A 16,795-nucleotide genomic window follows, 5' to 3' on the forward strand; every position below is an offset into this window, starting at 1 on the left:
TTTTTTTCACCCGCCGCTGCGCCTGCCCCAATTAACACACAGAGACTCTGTATTTGATATAATGCTGTTGGCCAGGTACTAGTTTCTTATTGGCTAGCTCTGTCTTAATTATTAACCCATTACTGTTAATCTAGTATTTCCATGTGGTCTTCTTACCGGGCAGTGAGGCCAGCATCTGGTCTTCCCTGTCTCTCCATCTTGACTCCTCCTTACTACGTCCTCTATCCTCCTTGTCTCCTAGACAAGCTTTCCTATTGGCCAACAGTGCTTTATTCATTAAACCAGTATGAGAAACATATATACAGAATGACATCTCCCATCATCTCCTCTTTTCTGTCTAAACTAAAAAGAATGGTTTTAACCTTAACATAGTAAAATATATCACACAACAGATATCAAATAAGAATCACAGTTAACACTATTTAGTCCATTAACATTTAGTAAGATTTAAGAAAATAGTCCATCATCTATTCTACCTTATTGAGTCTAAAATCCTATATGTACCTTATCTTTAATCCTAACTAAGGAAAACTATAATCATAACTATCTGTCTTCAGCTCCTCCAAAGACCACAGAAAGATAGTATATAAACTCTAGAAATGACAGAGACATCTCGCCTTGTCAGTCACCTGAAGTTCTGTAATCTTCCATCTTCAGCCCATAGGCCATAGTGTGTCTGGCAGATTCTTCAGCAAAACTGGAAACTTTAAACTGTCTTCTTGTATTGGCAGTTTATCATTCATTTTTTCTCTGTGTCCTGCAGACTGTCTGGCAGACTCTTCCATGAGGCAGGAACTCTGTAGCAATGTCCATCTTGAATCAGCAGTCACTTTTCTGTGGGTCCTACATGTCCAGTTTACACAGCATAAAGCCAAACAGTTCAGACAAGAGCAGTATCTTGTCCAAATGGCTAGTCTTGCCATATTGGAAGTAAACTTTATAATGAGTTTCTTTAATGTCCATCTTTCTTTCTGACACAGGTGGTGTTGCCAGGAGCATTTATGTCTCATTGTCAAGAAAAACCCTAAACCATTTTAAATGTCATATTCTGTAGGTCTTTGAAAGGTTTGAAGAATTTTTATCTATCTCAAATACATCTCTGTGTATCTTGAAAAACCTAACTAACTTAACTCTAAGTTTTGACTATCATAGATAATTATCTATAATTTGTACTCCATTACACATTACATTTTTAAATGAGCTATATAAACACAATGCCTAAAAGGAGGAGAAATATACATATCACAAAATTGACCTTAAATTGTATCAATAAATGAAAATCCATTCCAAAACAAAGTATTCATATCTATAGCATAATCCTCTTTTTAACCTTTAAAAAGATTGGTTGTGGTCATTAACCACTTATAAGCAAGCCCATTAAATGAAAACAAACATTTATAAACAATATTTGGGAATTTGGGCGTCGTTCTTTCCAAACCTCTTCCTGCTGGTAAAGGGTGCTGTCATGGGGATCCTAAGAAGACACAGATATCCTGGCTGTAATCTGCAAGGCTGCCTTGTTTAAGCTGTTTTGAATGTTGGATCACCAGGAACATTGTTTCAGGGAGTCTGGCTTGCTCAAACTACATTAGTCTGGAAGGAATCCACAGCTTTTTATTTTCTGTGGAAACAAAAATAGAAATCCTTTTCCCCAGTAAGTTGTCTTTAGACTTAAATTTTGGAGTTAGAGTATTTTTAAAATATATAAATTGGATTGATCTAGTAGCATTTATTAGTTGTTGTTATTTCCTCAGTAGTCAAACAATTTAAAGACAACAGAATAGTATATAGTATCCATAATTTTTTTGTGTTTTTTAATCTTTACATGGCTTTTTTTTTGTTGTTGTTATTCTGTTTCTTTTACTTTTATTTTTTTATTTTTTGAGACATGGTTTTTCTGTGTAACCTCTGTCTTCCGAGTGCTGGGATTAAAGGTGTGTGCCACCACACCCAGCTGTTCTGTCTTTTTATTTTTAAACCATTTTATCCCTTTTCTCTTTCTCTCCCAAGCATACGTCTATTTTAGAACACATTGTCAACCTTTAGTGCTTTTTTTAAATGTGAATCTGTCTTTAATGTAAATCTTTATCTTTTTGTGGCTACGAGTGTTTTATCTGGTAAACAACAACATTGCTAAAATGAAAGTCATAGTTGTTTCTGATGCAGTTTATCAAAGATGGCAGCAGCTATTTTACCACCAGCACTGAGAGCTGTAGTCACTGTCTTGGTTTATGCTGCCATCCAGCTGCATGTTGCCAACTTAGAGATGTGGTCACTGCTATTGCCAGCTCTCGTACATACCAATAAATTGTTAGCAGTGCTTTTTTAATGCCCGTGCAGTTTTTTGCCCCTTATGCTGAGTCAGAATCTTCCCTTAAAGGAGCCGCGCAAATATCTGCTTGTCTCTTGCAAAGCAGAGTCCAACCGAGAAAAATGCTGCTACCAAGAAACCTTGCTTGTCTCTGTTTTATTTTGTTTTTTGTTTGTTTGTTTGTTTTTGTTTTGTTTTGTTTTTAAAACCCTTTTTTAAGCTTTTGTTAAATTTTAAGTGAAAGTTCTTATTAGCCACATGGGCGCCATATGTAAGGAGTAAGGTTTTCCTCCCACCGTTGGTCTTGTCCTGCCGCCGCGCCAGCCCCAATTAATGCACAGAGACTCTGTATTTGATATAATGCTGTTGGCCAGGTGCTAGCTCTGTCTTAAGTATTAACCCATCTAATATTTCCACGTGCTTTTATCTTACTGGGGAATGGGGCATGCATCTAGTCTCCCCAGCCTCTCCATGTTGACTCCTTCTTACTCCTTCCTCTTTCCTCCTTGTCTCCTCATCCCAACTATCTTGCTTTCCTATTGGCCAACAGTGCTTTATTCATTAACCAGTATGAGAAACATATTTACAGAATGTCATCTCCCATCAGTACTGCTTACTGGCTTGCGCCACATGGCTTGTTCACTCTGTTTTCTTATAGAACCCAGCCAGACTCACCAGCCCAGGAATGGCACCGCCTACAATGGGCTGGACTCTTCCATATCAATCACTAATTAGGAAAAAAAGTCTTACACCTGGATCTTATGGAGGCTTTTTTTTAAATTGAGGTTCTCTCCTTTCAGATATATCTAGCTTGTGTGAGGTTGACATAAGATTAGCCAGCACAGTCTGAGAATCCACAACCATTTATTTTTTATTTATTTGTTTGACCATTTATGAGTCTCTGCATTAACTGCTGCCACTATAAAAAGAATGCACCCCTGTTTAAACCTTAACCCCCATCATCCCCCACTCTACTACACCTTCCAAATGTCATTTTATTTTAATGTGGGTTGAGAGACACTAGGTTTTCATATGGCTTTTTCAGACCCAGTTGACCTTATCTATTCTTCCGCTACTTAAGCCTCCCCCAGCCCTAGTACTCTGTCTGTCCACTTCTGCTTTTACCTATGATCTACTCTTCCCCATCCTTAATGCTACACACACACACTGAGAGACAGACAGACAGACAGACAGACAGACAGACAGACAGACAGAGAGACAGAGAGACAAAGAGAATACCATTTTAGTTTCCTGGATTCTATTTTGTTTCAAGTTAGACAAAACAGAAGGTTTGAAGCTAGGTTCTGCATATGAGAGAGATTATGTGCCACTGGTCTTTTTGTGCCAGAAATTACTGGCTGAGATTTTTTTCTTCATCTATTTGATTGCAACTTGCATGATACCATTTTTATTTACATCTGAGTAATTTTTCATACCCATTTGCAAGTTGGTGGACATCTAAGTTAATTATGTTTCCAAGCTATTGCAAATACAGTGGCAATGAACATGACTATTAAGGTATCTCTATAGTAGGACATAACATCCTTCAGATGGATATTCATAAGAGATATGGCAGAACCATATCTAGATTTTTGAGAAGCCTTTGAATTCATTACCAAAGTTGCTACACTGGATTACACGCCTGCTAACAGTGCATAAGGGCACCCCCTTTCATCATGCTAATGTCAGTTGTTATTTATAGTTCTAATGATGGCTTTTCTGACTGGGGTAAAATAGAGTTTTAAAGTCATTTCCCTGCTGACTAAGGATGTTCAGGACTTTTTCCCAGCTGGTTGATTTTCTTCTTTAGAGAGCTCTGTTCAGTTCTAAAGCCCATTGTTAACTGGGTTATTTTTCTTAATGTTAAGATGTTTTAAATTTATGTCTATTGTAGATATAAATCTTCTGCCAAAAGAATAGCTAACAAGGCTCTTCTCCCATTCTATCAGCTGCCTCATCATTCATTTGGTGGCTTCCCTTTCTATATGGTAGCTTTTTAATTGCATGAGGTCCCATTTGTTAATTGTTGATCTAAATGCCTATGCATTTCAGAAAATTCATACCTGAAACAGTAAGTTGGAGCATACTCCCTACTTTTTCTTCTACCAGATTCATGGTCTTGGGGTCTTTTGTCCATTTAAGGTTGATTCCCCCCACACCAGGATGAATAAAGACCTAGTTTGTCTTAGGGTTTTTATTGCTATGAAGAGACACAATGACCATGACAAGTCTTATAAAGGAAAACATTTAATTGGGGCTGCCTTACAGTTTCAGAGCTTTAGTCCATTACCATCATGACAAGAAGCATGGCAGCATGCAGGCAGACTTGATGCTGGAGAAGGAATTGAGAGTTATATATCTGGATCCACAGGCAACAAGAAGTGGACTGTGTGCCACACTGGACATAGCTTGAGCATAAGAGACCTCTAAGTCCACTCCCACACTGGCACATTTTTTCAACAAGGCCACGTCTACTCTAACAAAGTCACACCTCTTAATAGTGCCACTCCCTATGGGCATTCAAACATATGAGTCTATGGGGGATAAGGGGACATTCCTATTCAAACCACCACAGTGTTGAGATCCACTTTTCTCAGCAGTATTTGTTAGACATGTCATGTGTTTTTTCCCAATGTTTTTTATGTCAAAACAAAACAGGTTGTATGAGTTTATATCTGGGTCCTCAATTCTATTCCATGTATTTGTGTGATTGCTTTTTTGTGGCAGTACCACACTGTTTATATTACCATGGCTCTGTAGTATAATTTTAAATTGGGTATGGCGATACTACTTACAGTATCCTGTTTATTGTATTGTGCTTTGGCTATCCTTGGTCCATTATGCTTCTTTATAATTATTTGTATTTTTTCTCTCTGTGAAGAGTGGCCTTGAAATTTTGAGTAGAGTTGCACTAATTATTAGAATGCTCTTTTGGTAGAATGGCATCTTTGGATGGATTTATTCTGAGAGAGAGAGAGAATGGTTTCTATTGCTACAGTGAAATGCCATGACTAAAAACCAAGTTTGAGAGGACACTTCCACAGTGCTCTTCTTCATCACTGAAGGAAGTCAGAACAGGAATTCAAACAGGGCAGGAACCTGGAGGCAGGAGCAAAGGCCATGAAAGGGAGCTGCTTACTGGTTTCATTCTCATGGGCAGCTCAACCTGCTTTCTTATAGAACCCAGGACCACCAACCTAAGGATGGCACCACCCACCATGGACTGGGCCCTCCCTCAATGATCACTAAAAGAGAAAATGCCTTAACATCTGGATCTCATGGAGGCATTTCCTCAATTAAGGCCCTTGATGACTCAAGCTTGTATGAAATATCCAATACAATCTCTCTCTCTCTCTCTCTCTCTCTCTCTCTCTCTCTCTCTCTCTCTCTCCCTCCCTACACACACACACACACACACACACACACACACACACACACACCACACCAAGCAGTGCAGTTTGTGTCTGTGTTTCTATTGTGAATGGATTGTTTCCTTGAGCTTTTTCCTCAGTATACTTGTTACTTGTATATAGGAAGGCAATGTATTAATTTTATATCCCACCACTTTGCTGAAAGTGTTTATCAATGCTAAGATGTTTTTGCTGGTGACTTTAGAGCATTTTATTTATAGAATCATATCCTCTGCAAAAAGGGATACTTTGATTTCTTCTCTCCTTATTTATCCTTTATTTTTCTTACTGTCTAACTAAGAATTTGAACAGTATATTGAATGTAAAAGAGGAGAGTTCATGTTCTGTCAGGCTCATGGTCTTGGTGGGAATGCTTTAAGGTTTCCTCTGTTTTTTGTATTGTAAGACCCTCAGAATGAGGAGTCTTCCAGGTTCGGTTGATACCCCAAGAACTCAATGTCCAGTCCAGTCGCTGCAAAACGCAAGAGGCTTTAATGAACAGGAAACGTTTGTGCAAACAGGCTCCTCCAGTACGCAGGCTAGAGAGAAGCCCCCTCCCCTGGGCCCAGGTGTTTTTAAAGGCAAACCCACAAGCTTAGGGAGTGGGTGGGACCCTCTGTCCATTGAGTACGTGACCCTTGGAGGCCGGATGGTCTCGCTATTAGGCTCAGCAGACCTTAGGGCTTCAGGTGTGCTAATTAATCTTGTCTGGGCAAACCAGAGTTACAGCTATCTCTTGACCCTATTTACCACCTGTTGACTCACAGGAAAGGAGGGGCAGTGTGAATTCTTCTTATCTCAGGGCCTTGTGAGAGGAAGCTAGCAAATTCCAAGGAACAGATATTGGTTTCTAGGTTAGTCCATCATTAACATTACTTTTTAGGTCTTTCAGTATGATGCTCCTAGTATTTGTTATGCAGCTTTTATCAAGTTGAGTTATGCTCCCTCTATTCCTAGCCTCTGTGTGACTTTTATCTTGAAAGGAGGATGGATTAGTTTTCAAAGGCCTTTACTGTGTCAAGATGATTGTGTGATTTCTGCCTTTTATTACATTTATATGAATAATTACATTCATTGATTAGTATATGTTGATCCTCCCTACATCACTGAAATATAACCAACTTGGTCATGATGATCTTTTTGATGTGATCTTGAATTCAGTTTGTAAATATTTTATTGAGACTTTTTAAATTTCTGTTCATCAGGGATATCCATCTATAATCTTTCTCTCCCTCTTTCCCTCACTCTCTCTTATTCTGCTTTTCTCTCTTGCTTTTGCACAGTTGAATGTTATTCCTTTTACTTTTTTGTTGTTTTACAAATGAACACTCCAAGCTTTCTGGATTCTTGCTTGACCTTTTATTTTCAATAGTTTGAAATTTTGTGCTGGTGCAGATTTGTGACATGTATCCTGCTTTGGTTTGTATGTGACATTAAGTTGAGAAAGTCTTACTAATATTTCAAACATCTTTCTTCTAGTCATCTCATTGTTGGTATACTAGATGTTCCAAAGTTCTTGGATGTGATCATTTACTTTTTCTTCGGTTTGCTCTTTGTTTTAGTGTCTTGGAGGTTTTTATTGTCTATCTACTTGGTCTCAGAGATTTCTTATCCATGTCCCTACCAGAGATAGTCATCATTCCTCTAGTTTCAATTTCAATAGCTAGCATTTCTTTTGGGGTTCTTACTTTTATGGCTAGTACTGTGTTTGCACTGCCCATCTGTTCTTGCATGCTATCTACTTTGCCCATGAGACTTCCAGCATCTTAATAACAATTGCTGTAAATCCCCAGTTTGTTCATTCCTGTCCATTGCCATTTCTGGACCTCGGTCTGGTTTTTCCTTTCAACCAGTGTTTGATTTTTGTTTTGATTTTAGTTGTCTTTTAATATGCCTTGACATTTTTCTCACAATGGTTAGACATATTGGGCTACATATGAAGAATGACTATAAATAGCCTAAGTGATGTGGTGGCAAAGTGAAGAGGCAGGCTGTGGGATGCATTCTAGAGTTCTGTGACTGGAGCTGAGTCTTCATGAGCCTGACCCTCTGGCTGTGATGCTTGTGCACTTCTCAGCTCCCCCGCCTTCTCATTAGTTGGGTCAAGATGACAAGAAGGAGGTAGAGAAAGCTAGAAATATATCTGTTGTATAATCCACCTATGCCAATCTTGGGCATACACCTAAAGGACTGTATATCCTACTACAGAGATACCTGCTCATCCATTTTTATCACTGCTCTATTTACAGTAGCCAGGAAGTAGAAACAGCATAGACACCCATGAACTGATGAATGGATAATGAAATTATTCATCCATTAATAAAAATGAAATGCACAGATAAATGAATGGAGCTGTAAATAATCATTAAGAGGGAGGCAGCCTAGACCCAGTAAGACAAATGTCATATAGATTTGAATCTTTGTATTTGTATATTTCTTTTGGAATCCCTGTTGAGTTTAGGAAACCAGTAAGGGGCCACCATGTGAAAGGGCTTTCGAGGTAAGGTAAATAAATATAATGGCATCAAGGTAAAGAGGGAATAATTGAACAGGAAGAGTTGAATGGGAGTGTAGGGTAAAGAAAAGAATAAGTGGGGGTTTCTAATGGCAAAGACTTTTAAAACATAATATGGAAATATACTACTGTAGAAGCACATATAATACAAATATATATTATACTATAATGGAGCAACAACACCCCTTCTAGGTGCCACAAGCTAACAAATGAAATTATGGTGCCATAAATGGATTACATTTCAGGAGTTTTTGGTTCCTGAGGTCCCATAAACACCCAAATCTTACAGATTACTGCTAATGCTCTTGATTCCCCCTGCCCTCCCCTCCCCACAAAGTTTTTATTGCTGAAGCCATAGAACATGGAGAAACCAAACTGTTACTTGCCTGGAAGCTTTGTTCCCACAGGATGTCCTTCACAGTTCTGAGAGGTGCTATGCACATGACTCAAGCAGCAAATTAACCATCCATCCATGAGCCTAACAACCTGAATTTCATTCCTCCTGGGGAAAGAGAACCAATTCCAGAAAGTTGTCTTCGACCTCCTTATGCATGCATGCGAACACACAAAGGAACTCTCTCTCTCTCTCTCTCTCTCTCTCTCTCTCTCACACACACACACACACACACACACATACACACACACGGTAGATGGATGGATGATAGACAAATATATAAATAAATACATAAACACAAAGAAAAGAAACTGTAAAATTGTATTTCCAGAAATATGGTTTAGCAGTTAAGAGCCCTGGCTACTGTTATAGAGGGACCCAGGTTCAATAAGTTATAACCATATATAACTCCAATTACAGGGGATCTGTCACCCTCCTTTGACTTCTGTGGATCCCAGGCATGCATGTAGTACATAGACATATATGTAGACAAGTCATAAGATAAAATAATTCTTAAAAGGAAAATTGAATTATACCTGTGATTTCTAATCAGGTCTAACATTTTCAAAAGGGCATGATGACAAATTGTTTTTCTTCTGTTGTGAGTCCCCTGGTTTTGACCTGGCTCTATTTCCCCTTTTAAAATCTTTATATTTTCTTTCCACCACCATTTTAATTTATAGAGTAGAGATATAAAGCTGCAAATGCTTTTCCAGTTTCTTTTTGTGTCTGTTTTTAACATTAGAGGATTTGTCCTTCAGTCAAGTCTTTATTTATCTCACATGGCAGATTCCTTTCTCCAGCTCAAATTTAAATATTTACTCATATTTTCTTTGTGGATATTTGTTTTTTTTCCATCATATCTTTAAGTAGTATAGGATTAATTTTGTCCAATATATAAAAGTTTTGTTTGCCAACTTAATCTCATTTTCTGGTTATTGCTAGCATATAGAAATACAATATTTTTTATTAGTCTGTTTTAAAATTGTCAGCCTTTCCATTCTTATTCTATTTTTAGATGTTGCTGTTTTCTAGGTAATGATGTATATTTCTTTCTGCTGCTTATATCTCTTGCTGTTCTTTTATGTCTTTGGCTCTAAATTTAAGAACCCACTAGATGACAGTGTAGTGATTTTGATTTGTTTTCTTTATACTGAAATTAACATAGTTTTACTTATTTTTGTTTGTTTCCTGAGAGAATGTCTCACTTGCAACACAAACTGCCCCTTATATACCATGTAGCCCAAGCTGGCCTTGAACTTATGACTCTCCTGACTCCACATCTTCATTGCTATAGTTACAAACATGCACCAGCACACTTAGGTCTCCTAGCACTTTATTTGTTTTTGTTCCATGTACAGAGAAATAGATTTCACTGAGGCAGCCTCATGGGTATGTGCCAGTGTTCTTAGTTCTCAATCAGCACTGCTTGCCCAGTGCCCCTCCCCTCCTCCTCTCCCTCTCCCCCTTCCTCTCACTAATTGTCTCTCTATCTCCTTGCTGGGTATTTCACCACCTCTTGTTCCCTCATCCCCTCCCTTAAGACCTCATTCTCCTTTTTTGCAGTCCCCTTCGCCTGCCTGTGTGTCAATTTGACTCTGGATTCTGTGTATAGAACACGTGTCCATGTTTCTTTATCTGCAGATGGGTGTCTAGGTTATTATGAATATTCAGCATGAAATGTGGATATGGAAGCATCTCTGTGTTGTGTTAACTTGCAATCCTTTGGGCACATGCCCAGGGGTAGTATGGCTGGCTTGCGTGGTTGTTCTATTTTTGTTTTTGGAGGAACCATCACATTAATTTTCATAGTGGCTATAATAAGGTTTATATTCCTACCAGAAATGACTAACGACTTTTTTTCCACATCCTATCCAGCATTTGTTACCATTTTCTTTCTTTCCCCAACCTTTTTTTTTTTTTTTTTTTTCTTTTCTTTTAAGACGGGGTTTCTTGGTGTAGCTTTGGAGCCTGTCCTGGATCACTCTGTAGACCAGGCTGGCCTTGAACTCACAGAGATCCGCCTGCCTCTGCCTCCCGAGTGCTGGGATTAACGGTGTGCACCACCCTGCTACCATTTTATTTCTTAATGATACCCATCTGACTGGGTTGAGATAGACTCTCAAAGCAGTTTGCATTACATTCTTCATGATGGCTAAGGATAACATTTTATTGTTGTTTCTTTTCTTTAAATGTTTATTGGCCATTTGTATTTCTTCCTTTGATAACTGTCTATTCCATTCATAAGCATATTTAATTGACCACATAATTTAATGTTTGGGGTTTTAATTTGTAAACAAGCTGTATACTAATTACCTGTTGGATGTAGAGTTGGCCAAGGTTTTCTCCCATTCAATAGATTCTCTTCACTGTGCAGAAGACATTTTATTTCGTATAATTCCCTTTATCAATTCTCATAGATATTTCCATTACTGGAGTCTTTTCAGGCAGACCTGGTTTATGCCTGCCTTTCTACATTTTCCTCCAACAGTTTCAGGATTAATTGGTACACTGAAGTCTTTGATCCATTTTGAATCTATTTTTACTCAGGATGAGTGGATCTACTTTCACTCCTTTGCATTTACATAGCCAGTTTTCCTAGCCCCATTTGTTTCCCAGATCCTTGTTGGAAAACTGAACCTTAGGACAGAGAAAATGAGAAGTGACTGTGGTGAGCTTACAACTGCCCCTGTGGTCACATGAGGAGGGTGTGCTAAGGAGATCTGTGAACAAGTTAGTACAGAGCCCAAGCCTCACTTGCTTGCCCAAGTCCTCTCTGGAGTTGTGCCAAGCTCCCATCAGACAACTCCCTCAACTCTAATAATCACTGGAAAGTGTGCACCCCCTCTACCACTACAGCTCCCAGTGTAGCATCTTTTCCAATGCTATCTCATGATATCTACCTGGCATGACATTCCTCTGACCTGGAGGGACACTACAAACCCTTTCATGCTGCTTCACTTATATCTAGGCTTCCTGACAAGGCAGGCAGAATGATAAGTGTTATTCCATCAAACTTCATTGGCCCCCAGCTCCTAGCACACCACAAGTTCCTGCTGGATCATCTGGTCTTGCAGCAAATACCCAAAGACAAAGGCTGTGTTTGATGGGAAAAAATTGAGCAAGGTATGATTGTAGTGGTGATTCCAAGATATGCCTTGGTCACTAAAAGAAAGATGGACCCAGGAGAGTGTTGTTTGGGAGTAGAAGCAGATAGCTGTATTCTCTTGTGTAACATCAGTCTCCCTCTGACATCTCTGGGGCAGCCCCTATCCTTGAAGCTGATGCACAATCATCTCTCATCCCTTAACTCATCACTTTTCAGCCTTAGCATCTCTTCATACTCTGGCTTTTCTGCCTAGGAATCTAGGTGCCTGTGAATGTGTCTTGAACATCTGCTTCCTGACCAACAGCCTGTGCCCAAGTCTTACCTCCCTGAGATACCCACCTGCCCCCTGAGACACCTACCTCCTTCTGTCTTCATCTCTGTCTCTTTTCATGTTTTCACTTTGTGTTCACACACTTGATTGTGTCTGATATGCCAAGAGGTGTAAAAGAAAGCAGAGATTATATACTTACTGTGTGTGTGTGTGTGTGTGTGTGTGTGTGTGTGTGTAAACTGAGTTATTCCTTTTCATTTTTATGATGGAGCCCAAAACTTGAAATAATTTATTCTGTAATTTTATATTGAGTGGCTGAATTTGTCTTTACTTGAGGCGTTTTTATTTCATTAATAATTATTAAGAGCATTCATTTTAAAACACTGACTATGTAGTAAATTGGCAGGCTTTTCATTTGGGGAATATTTGCAATTATGATCAAATGGAGAGTCAGAGAGTCAGAGTGGGAGGGGGGAGAAGAAATAAGATTATAATTGAAATGAAAGAAAGGGGTTTTTTCTTACATATGAGAGTGTGAATCCATGACATGTTCTCCTTACACTTTCTTTACCTCAGTAGTTCTGTTCTTCTAACTGTCCTCTTGTGTCCTTTTCACTGTGTACACACATGGTGGCCTCTGAAAACCTCAGGATGAAGTTTTAACTGTGATCCGGAGAGTGGATGATAACTGGGCAGAAGGCATGCTAGGAGACAAGGTTGGCATTTTCCCACTCTTGTACGTGGAGGTAAGCTTACTAACATGCATGTATGCCATTTTTGTTTGATTTACCAAAATGCATGGCCCTGGCCTGGGGGAGCACCTTTCTGGGGTAAAGGGAGATTCCTCCCAAAGTGTGTAATGCCTGCTGCTTCCTGGAGGTTTCTCCTAGACTGTCCTAGTGTGTGAGGATTCCTCTGACCACTTTGAGCAGTTTCTCCCAGACCTGGCTGCTATCTCTGGTCCTCAGAGCAGTCCTTTTCAAATGTCTTCAAGGGGCTGCAGAGATGGCTCAGTGGTCAATAGCACTTGCTGAGCTTCCAAAGGATGTAGGTTCCATTCACAGCACCCCTGTGGCAACACTGTCTATTTGAGACTCCAATTCTAAGAAATTCTTTTGGCCTACACAGACATACCATAGGCAAAACATCCATATAAAAAAGATGTGCTGCTCAGTGCCCAGCATCCACCACTCCATTTATTGCTCTGTGGCCTTAACTCCATGAACCCTCTAGGTTAGGTCATGGAATCTAGAGGACCAGAAATTCACTGCCTTCCACCTGGAAGAACTAACTGGTATTTAAACTTAGTTTGTGGGAAGGCAGCAAGGGTATGGCTTTGTCTGCAGCTCCAGCAGAGGACACAGTTTGGTATGCTGTTTGTCCCCTAATGTTCATGAGGAAATATGAGCAGTGCCTTGACCTTGCACCATAGACATGTCTTAATCCATATTCATATGAGATACACAAGGTCTCCTGGGCAGCCACTTCATCTGGGACCTGATGCATGGTACAGCAACTGCAGGTTTTAGGGCAATTGTCTGGCTAGAATCCTGCCAGCTCACCAAGGAAGTCATGTCTGGTCTCACCTTTGTATCTATGTGGGTACAGACAATAATACTGAGCTCATATTGGGCATAAATGAACAATAGCATTTACCACAAGCTATACTATGTTCTTCGGCTGTAGCTGACTCTTACCTAGTCTTGCCAATCCTAGGTGAGATGAAGGTTGTAGACGTGGCTGGAGCCAGCCTGACCTGTGCCCTACTCTGAGAAGACAGACCCCTGTCACCTGGAATGGCCATAGCTCCTTGTGTACCACACTCTCTTTAATCCTTACACATTAGCTGTCGCAGGCCAGCCTCTGCCCACGCTATGCTTGCCCAAGACTTTTCTTCATGTCCTTCCCAGCTCCTTAGCCTGCTGCCCCAGCCACCCATAGCCCCAGGTCCCAGAACTAACACTTTGTACTTTACCCCTAGCAGAAGTTCTCAACCTGTACATCATAGCCCTTTTTACACAGTTGCCTAAGACCACTGGAACTTAGACATTTACATTGTAATTCACAACAGTAGCAAAATTATAGTTATGCAGTAGCAACAAGATAATTTTATGATTGGGGGTCACCAGACAGTAGGAACTGTATTAAACTATGTGTTAGGGATCACAGCGTTAAGGAAAGTTGAGAACCACTGCTAGTCAATGCTGTGAACCTTTCATCAGCCATCTCCACACTGAGACCTAGGGTACCTTCTTAGTCATCAGATATCAGCTGGGCAATGAACATTTGCTGGGATGTAGAAAGGAGAAAAGCCTGTGTTCCTCACCATTAAGAACAATGATGGGGACCCAGGGGGAGGGACATGATTTAAGTCAACATTCAACCTTCCAGGTCCTTATTCCAGGAAAGAGTAAAGTGGAGTCATTATTTGTATTTCAGCTTCTGCTTGTGTTAACAGAAGTAAAATGATCAGTATGGGGTTATCCCTCCTCCCCCAGTCAAGAGTTCAGGGATCATTTGAATGGGCCATAGGATTGCTTTTGAAGAGCTCTAGCCCTTTCCTGTAGCATGAGCACCCACCTCGAGATGTCCATCCAGGGCTCCAAAATAGAGTTTTCATAGTCAGCCCTCAGCCCAGCTCTCAGCTAGCTAAGGCAAGTTAGGGATATCATAGGCTTCAGACATGGACCCATCTGGACACATCTCCCATTCTTAACCTCTCCATCAGATGTGTGGCCTGTGACCAACCTTGCACTTTAATAAGACTCAGCAATTCGTGTCTTCCAGAGGCTGGAGGCGCAGGCCACCCAGGTGCATCTTTTCAGTGTTGTTGTCTAGGTGGTGAAAGAGCCTGAGGAGGAGACCAGCTCCAGGCAGTGGTAGCATCCTATTCCCAGAATGGATAGGAGCATATGGGAGCAGGTCAGATTACACCAGACCCGAGCCCTTGAATTGGTGTTGCTACATTTTGAGGGTTAAACAAATCCTGTATGATGCATGGGAAACTTCTGATACTATCTATAGATTCTGAAAAAAAAATAATTGTAGCAAAACTAAAATCCTGATTAAGCTAAAATAGATGTAATCAACCCCAAAGTAAATGTTACCAATGGCAACTATCTCCTATGAGATGGTCCCTAGCATCAGCTCTGGAGTGCACTGCCAGGCATTTGTTGAACCTCATTCAGCTGCCTACTGGTTTGGATTCATCCTTTCAGGCAACACAGTAACTCATTACTTCATCGACTATAAAGAGGGGAAGTTATTTTGAACTCCTATCTCTAAACTTAGTGTCACCACTGAGAAAAAAAGCAGAGATCTGCAGCTGTGCTTCAGGGTATGGTCTGTGGTACTGTGGCACTCTGCTGTTTGTCATCTAGTGGTACTTGTCGTTTCTGTCTTTTGTCTCATTGATTTTCAGTCCCCGACTAGACAGGAGAATGTTTACTGGGAGGAAGCTCAAGAAGGGTTGTACATGAATTCAGTTTCTCCAAAGAGATGGCTATAATCATGTACGAGCAGACATATTTACTAAGGAAGTTGGTTCATGCACTTATGGAGGCTGAGGAGTCAGGCAACAAGCCACCTACAAGCTGGAGGCCCCGAGATGCTTGTGGCTCAGGCCAAGTGCAAAGGTCTTAGAGCCAGAGACACTTATGGTGGGTCTCTTGCCCTCAGGCAGAAGGCCTGAGAATTGGGAGAGGGCTGTTACAGTGAAAACTCAACTGTGAGGAATAACTGCCAACTGTTTTTTTTTTTTTTTTAACTAGGAAATACAGTATATTCTTAGAAACTCATTGTGAGAAAGTATATCATCTGAAAACCCTTTATCACCCACTGCTCTCCCCAAGGGCTTCTAACTTCAGCCACAGATAGACACAGATCCACCCTTGAGGGCCAAGGGATGAGTGAAGCGCCCTGCCACAATGCCAAGGTTTGAACTTCCTCAACCCATTTCACCAGGCAGACCCTGTCCACTGATGCCACTCCCAAGCCTTGTACGAAGGCAGACTTTGTAAATTTCTCCAGGAAACTCAAGGCTGGAGAGCCAGATTCTAATTGAGGACCTTCCTAGCCCCTGGCAGGATAGACACTGGTCCTGAACACACGACACATATATTCAGCCTTAGCTAAAGAGAAGTTTGCATGGATGTAGATAGACCAGTATGCATGGTGTCTGTTTGATGATCCTTTCGGTCATTAGAAAAGTGGGTCCCCATTAGCAAGACATGGCATTTAGTGCAGACAGTATGTTCCCATAGTCTCCAAGCCAGTATGGAACTCTGTGGTTGCTTTTCCAGATCTAGAACAAGTTGAAGACCTTGTTCTAGATCTGAAAAAGGGAAAGAAAAGGCTCATGTAAGTTTTCTTCAAGACAAAGCTGAGAGTATGTCATCTGGACTCAGCTGAGCAGATTGCTGTGGGAAATTAGCATGCCTGCCGTGTCCCTGCTGCTGCCAGCCTCACCTACCTCATCCTGGCTCCTGTCCTCCCACTATGGTTATCCAGGGTACTTTCTGAGAATTTTCTCTGTTATAACTGCAAACAAACTCCATCTGTCATTGGATCCCAGAACAGTGCTGGATGACAGATCTGTTCCCATTGGCCTGGTGAGAAGTGGCTGTATCACAGGAGCAAGCTCTGGATGACAGATACAGGGGCATCTCACCAGGCCAGTGGAGAGTATCACAGGCAAGAGCTCTGGCTGCTTTACTTTCTTACTAGGATAGGTCATTCACAGGGACATGTAACGAGTACGGGTTTTTCCTCCCGCCGCCAGTCTTG

The 16,795-nt window shown here is 40.6% G+C and overlaps 1 protein-coding gene across 1 annotated transcript in view; it reads left to right on the top strand.

Annotated features, from left to right (window-relative positions):
• Sh3rf3 (SH3 domain containing ring finger 3) overlaps window positions 1–16,795 on the top strand; it is a 272,428-nt gene that overhangs the window by 180,534 nt on the left and 75,099 nt on the right. Inside the window, exon 3 of the mRNA XM_051186721.1 lies at window positions 12,661–12,756. Within this exon, the coding sequence (XP_051042678.1) occupies window positions 12,661–12,756 (96 nt within the window). The remainder of the gene's footprint in view (window positions 1–12,660; window positions 12,757–16,795) is intronic.

The sequence above is a fragment of the Phodopus roborovskii genome, unplaced genomic scaffold (assembly GCF_943737965.1).
Source record: "Phodopus roborovskii unplaced genomic scaffold, PHOROB, whole genome shotgun sequence".
NCBI lineage: Eukaryota > Metazoa > Chordata > Mammalia > Rodentia > Cricetidae > Phodopus > Phodopus roborovskii.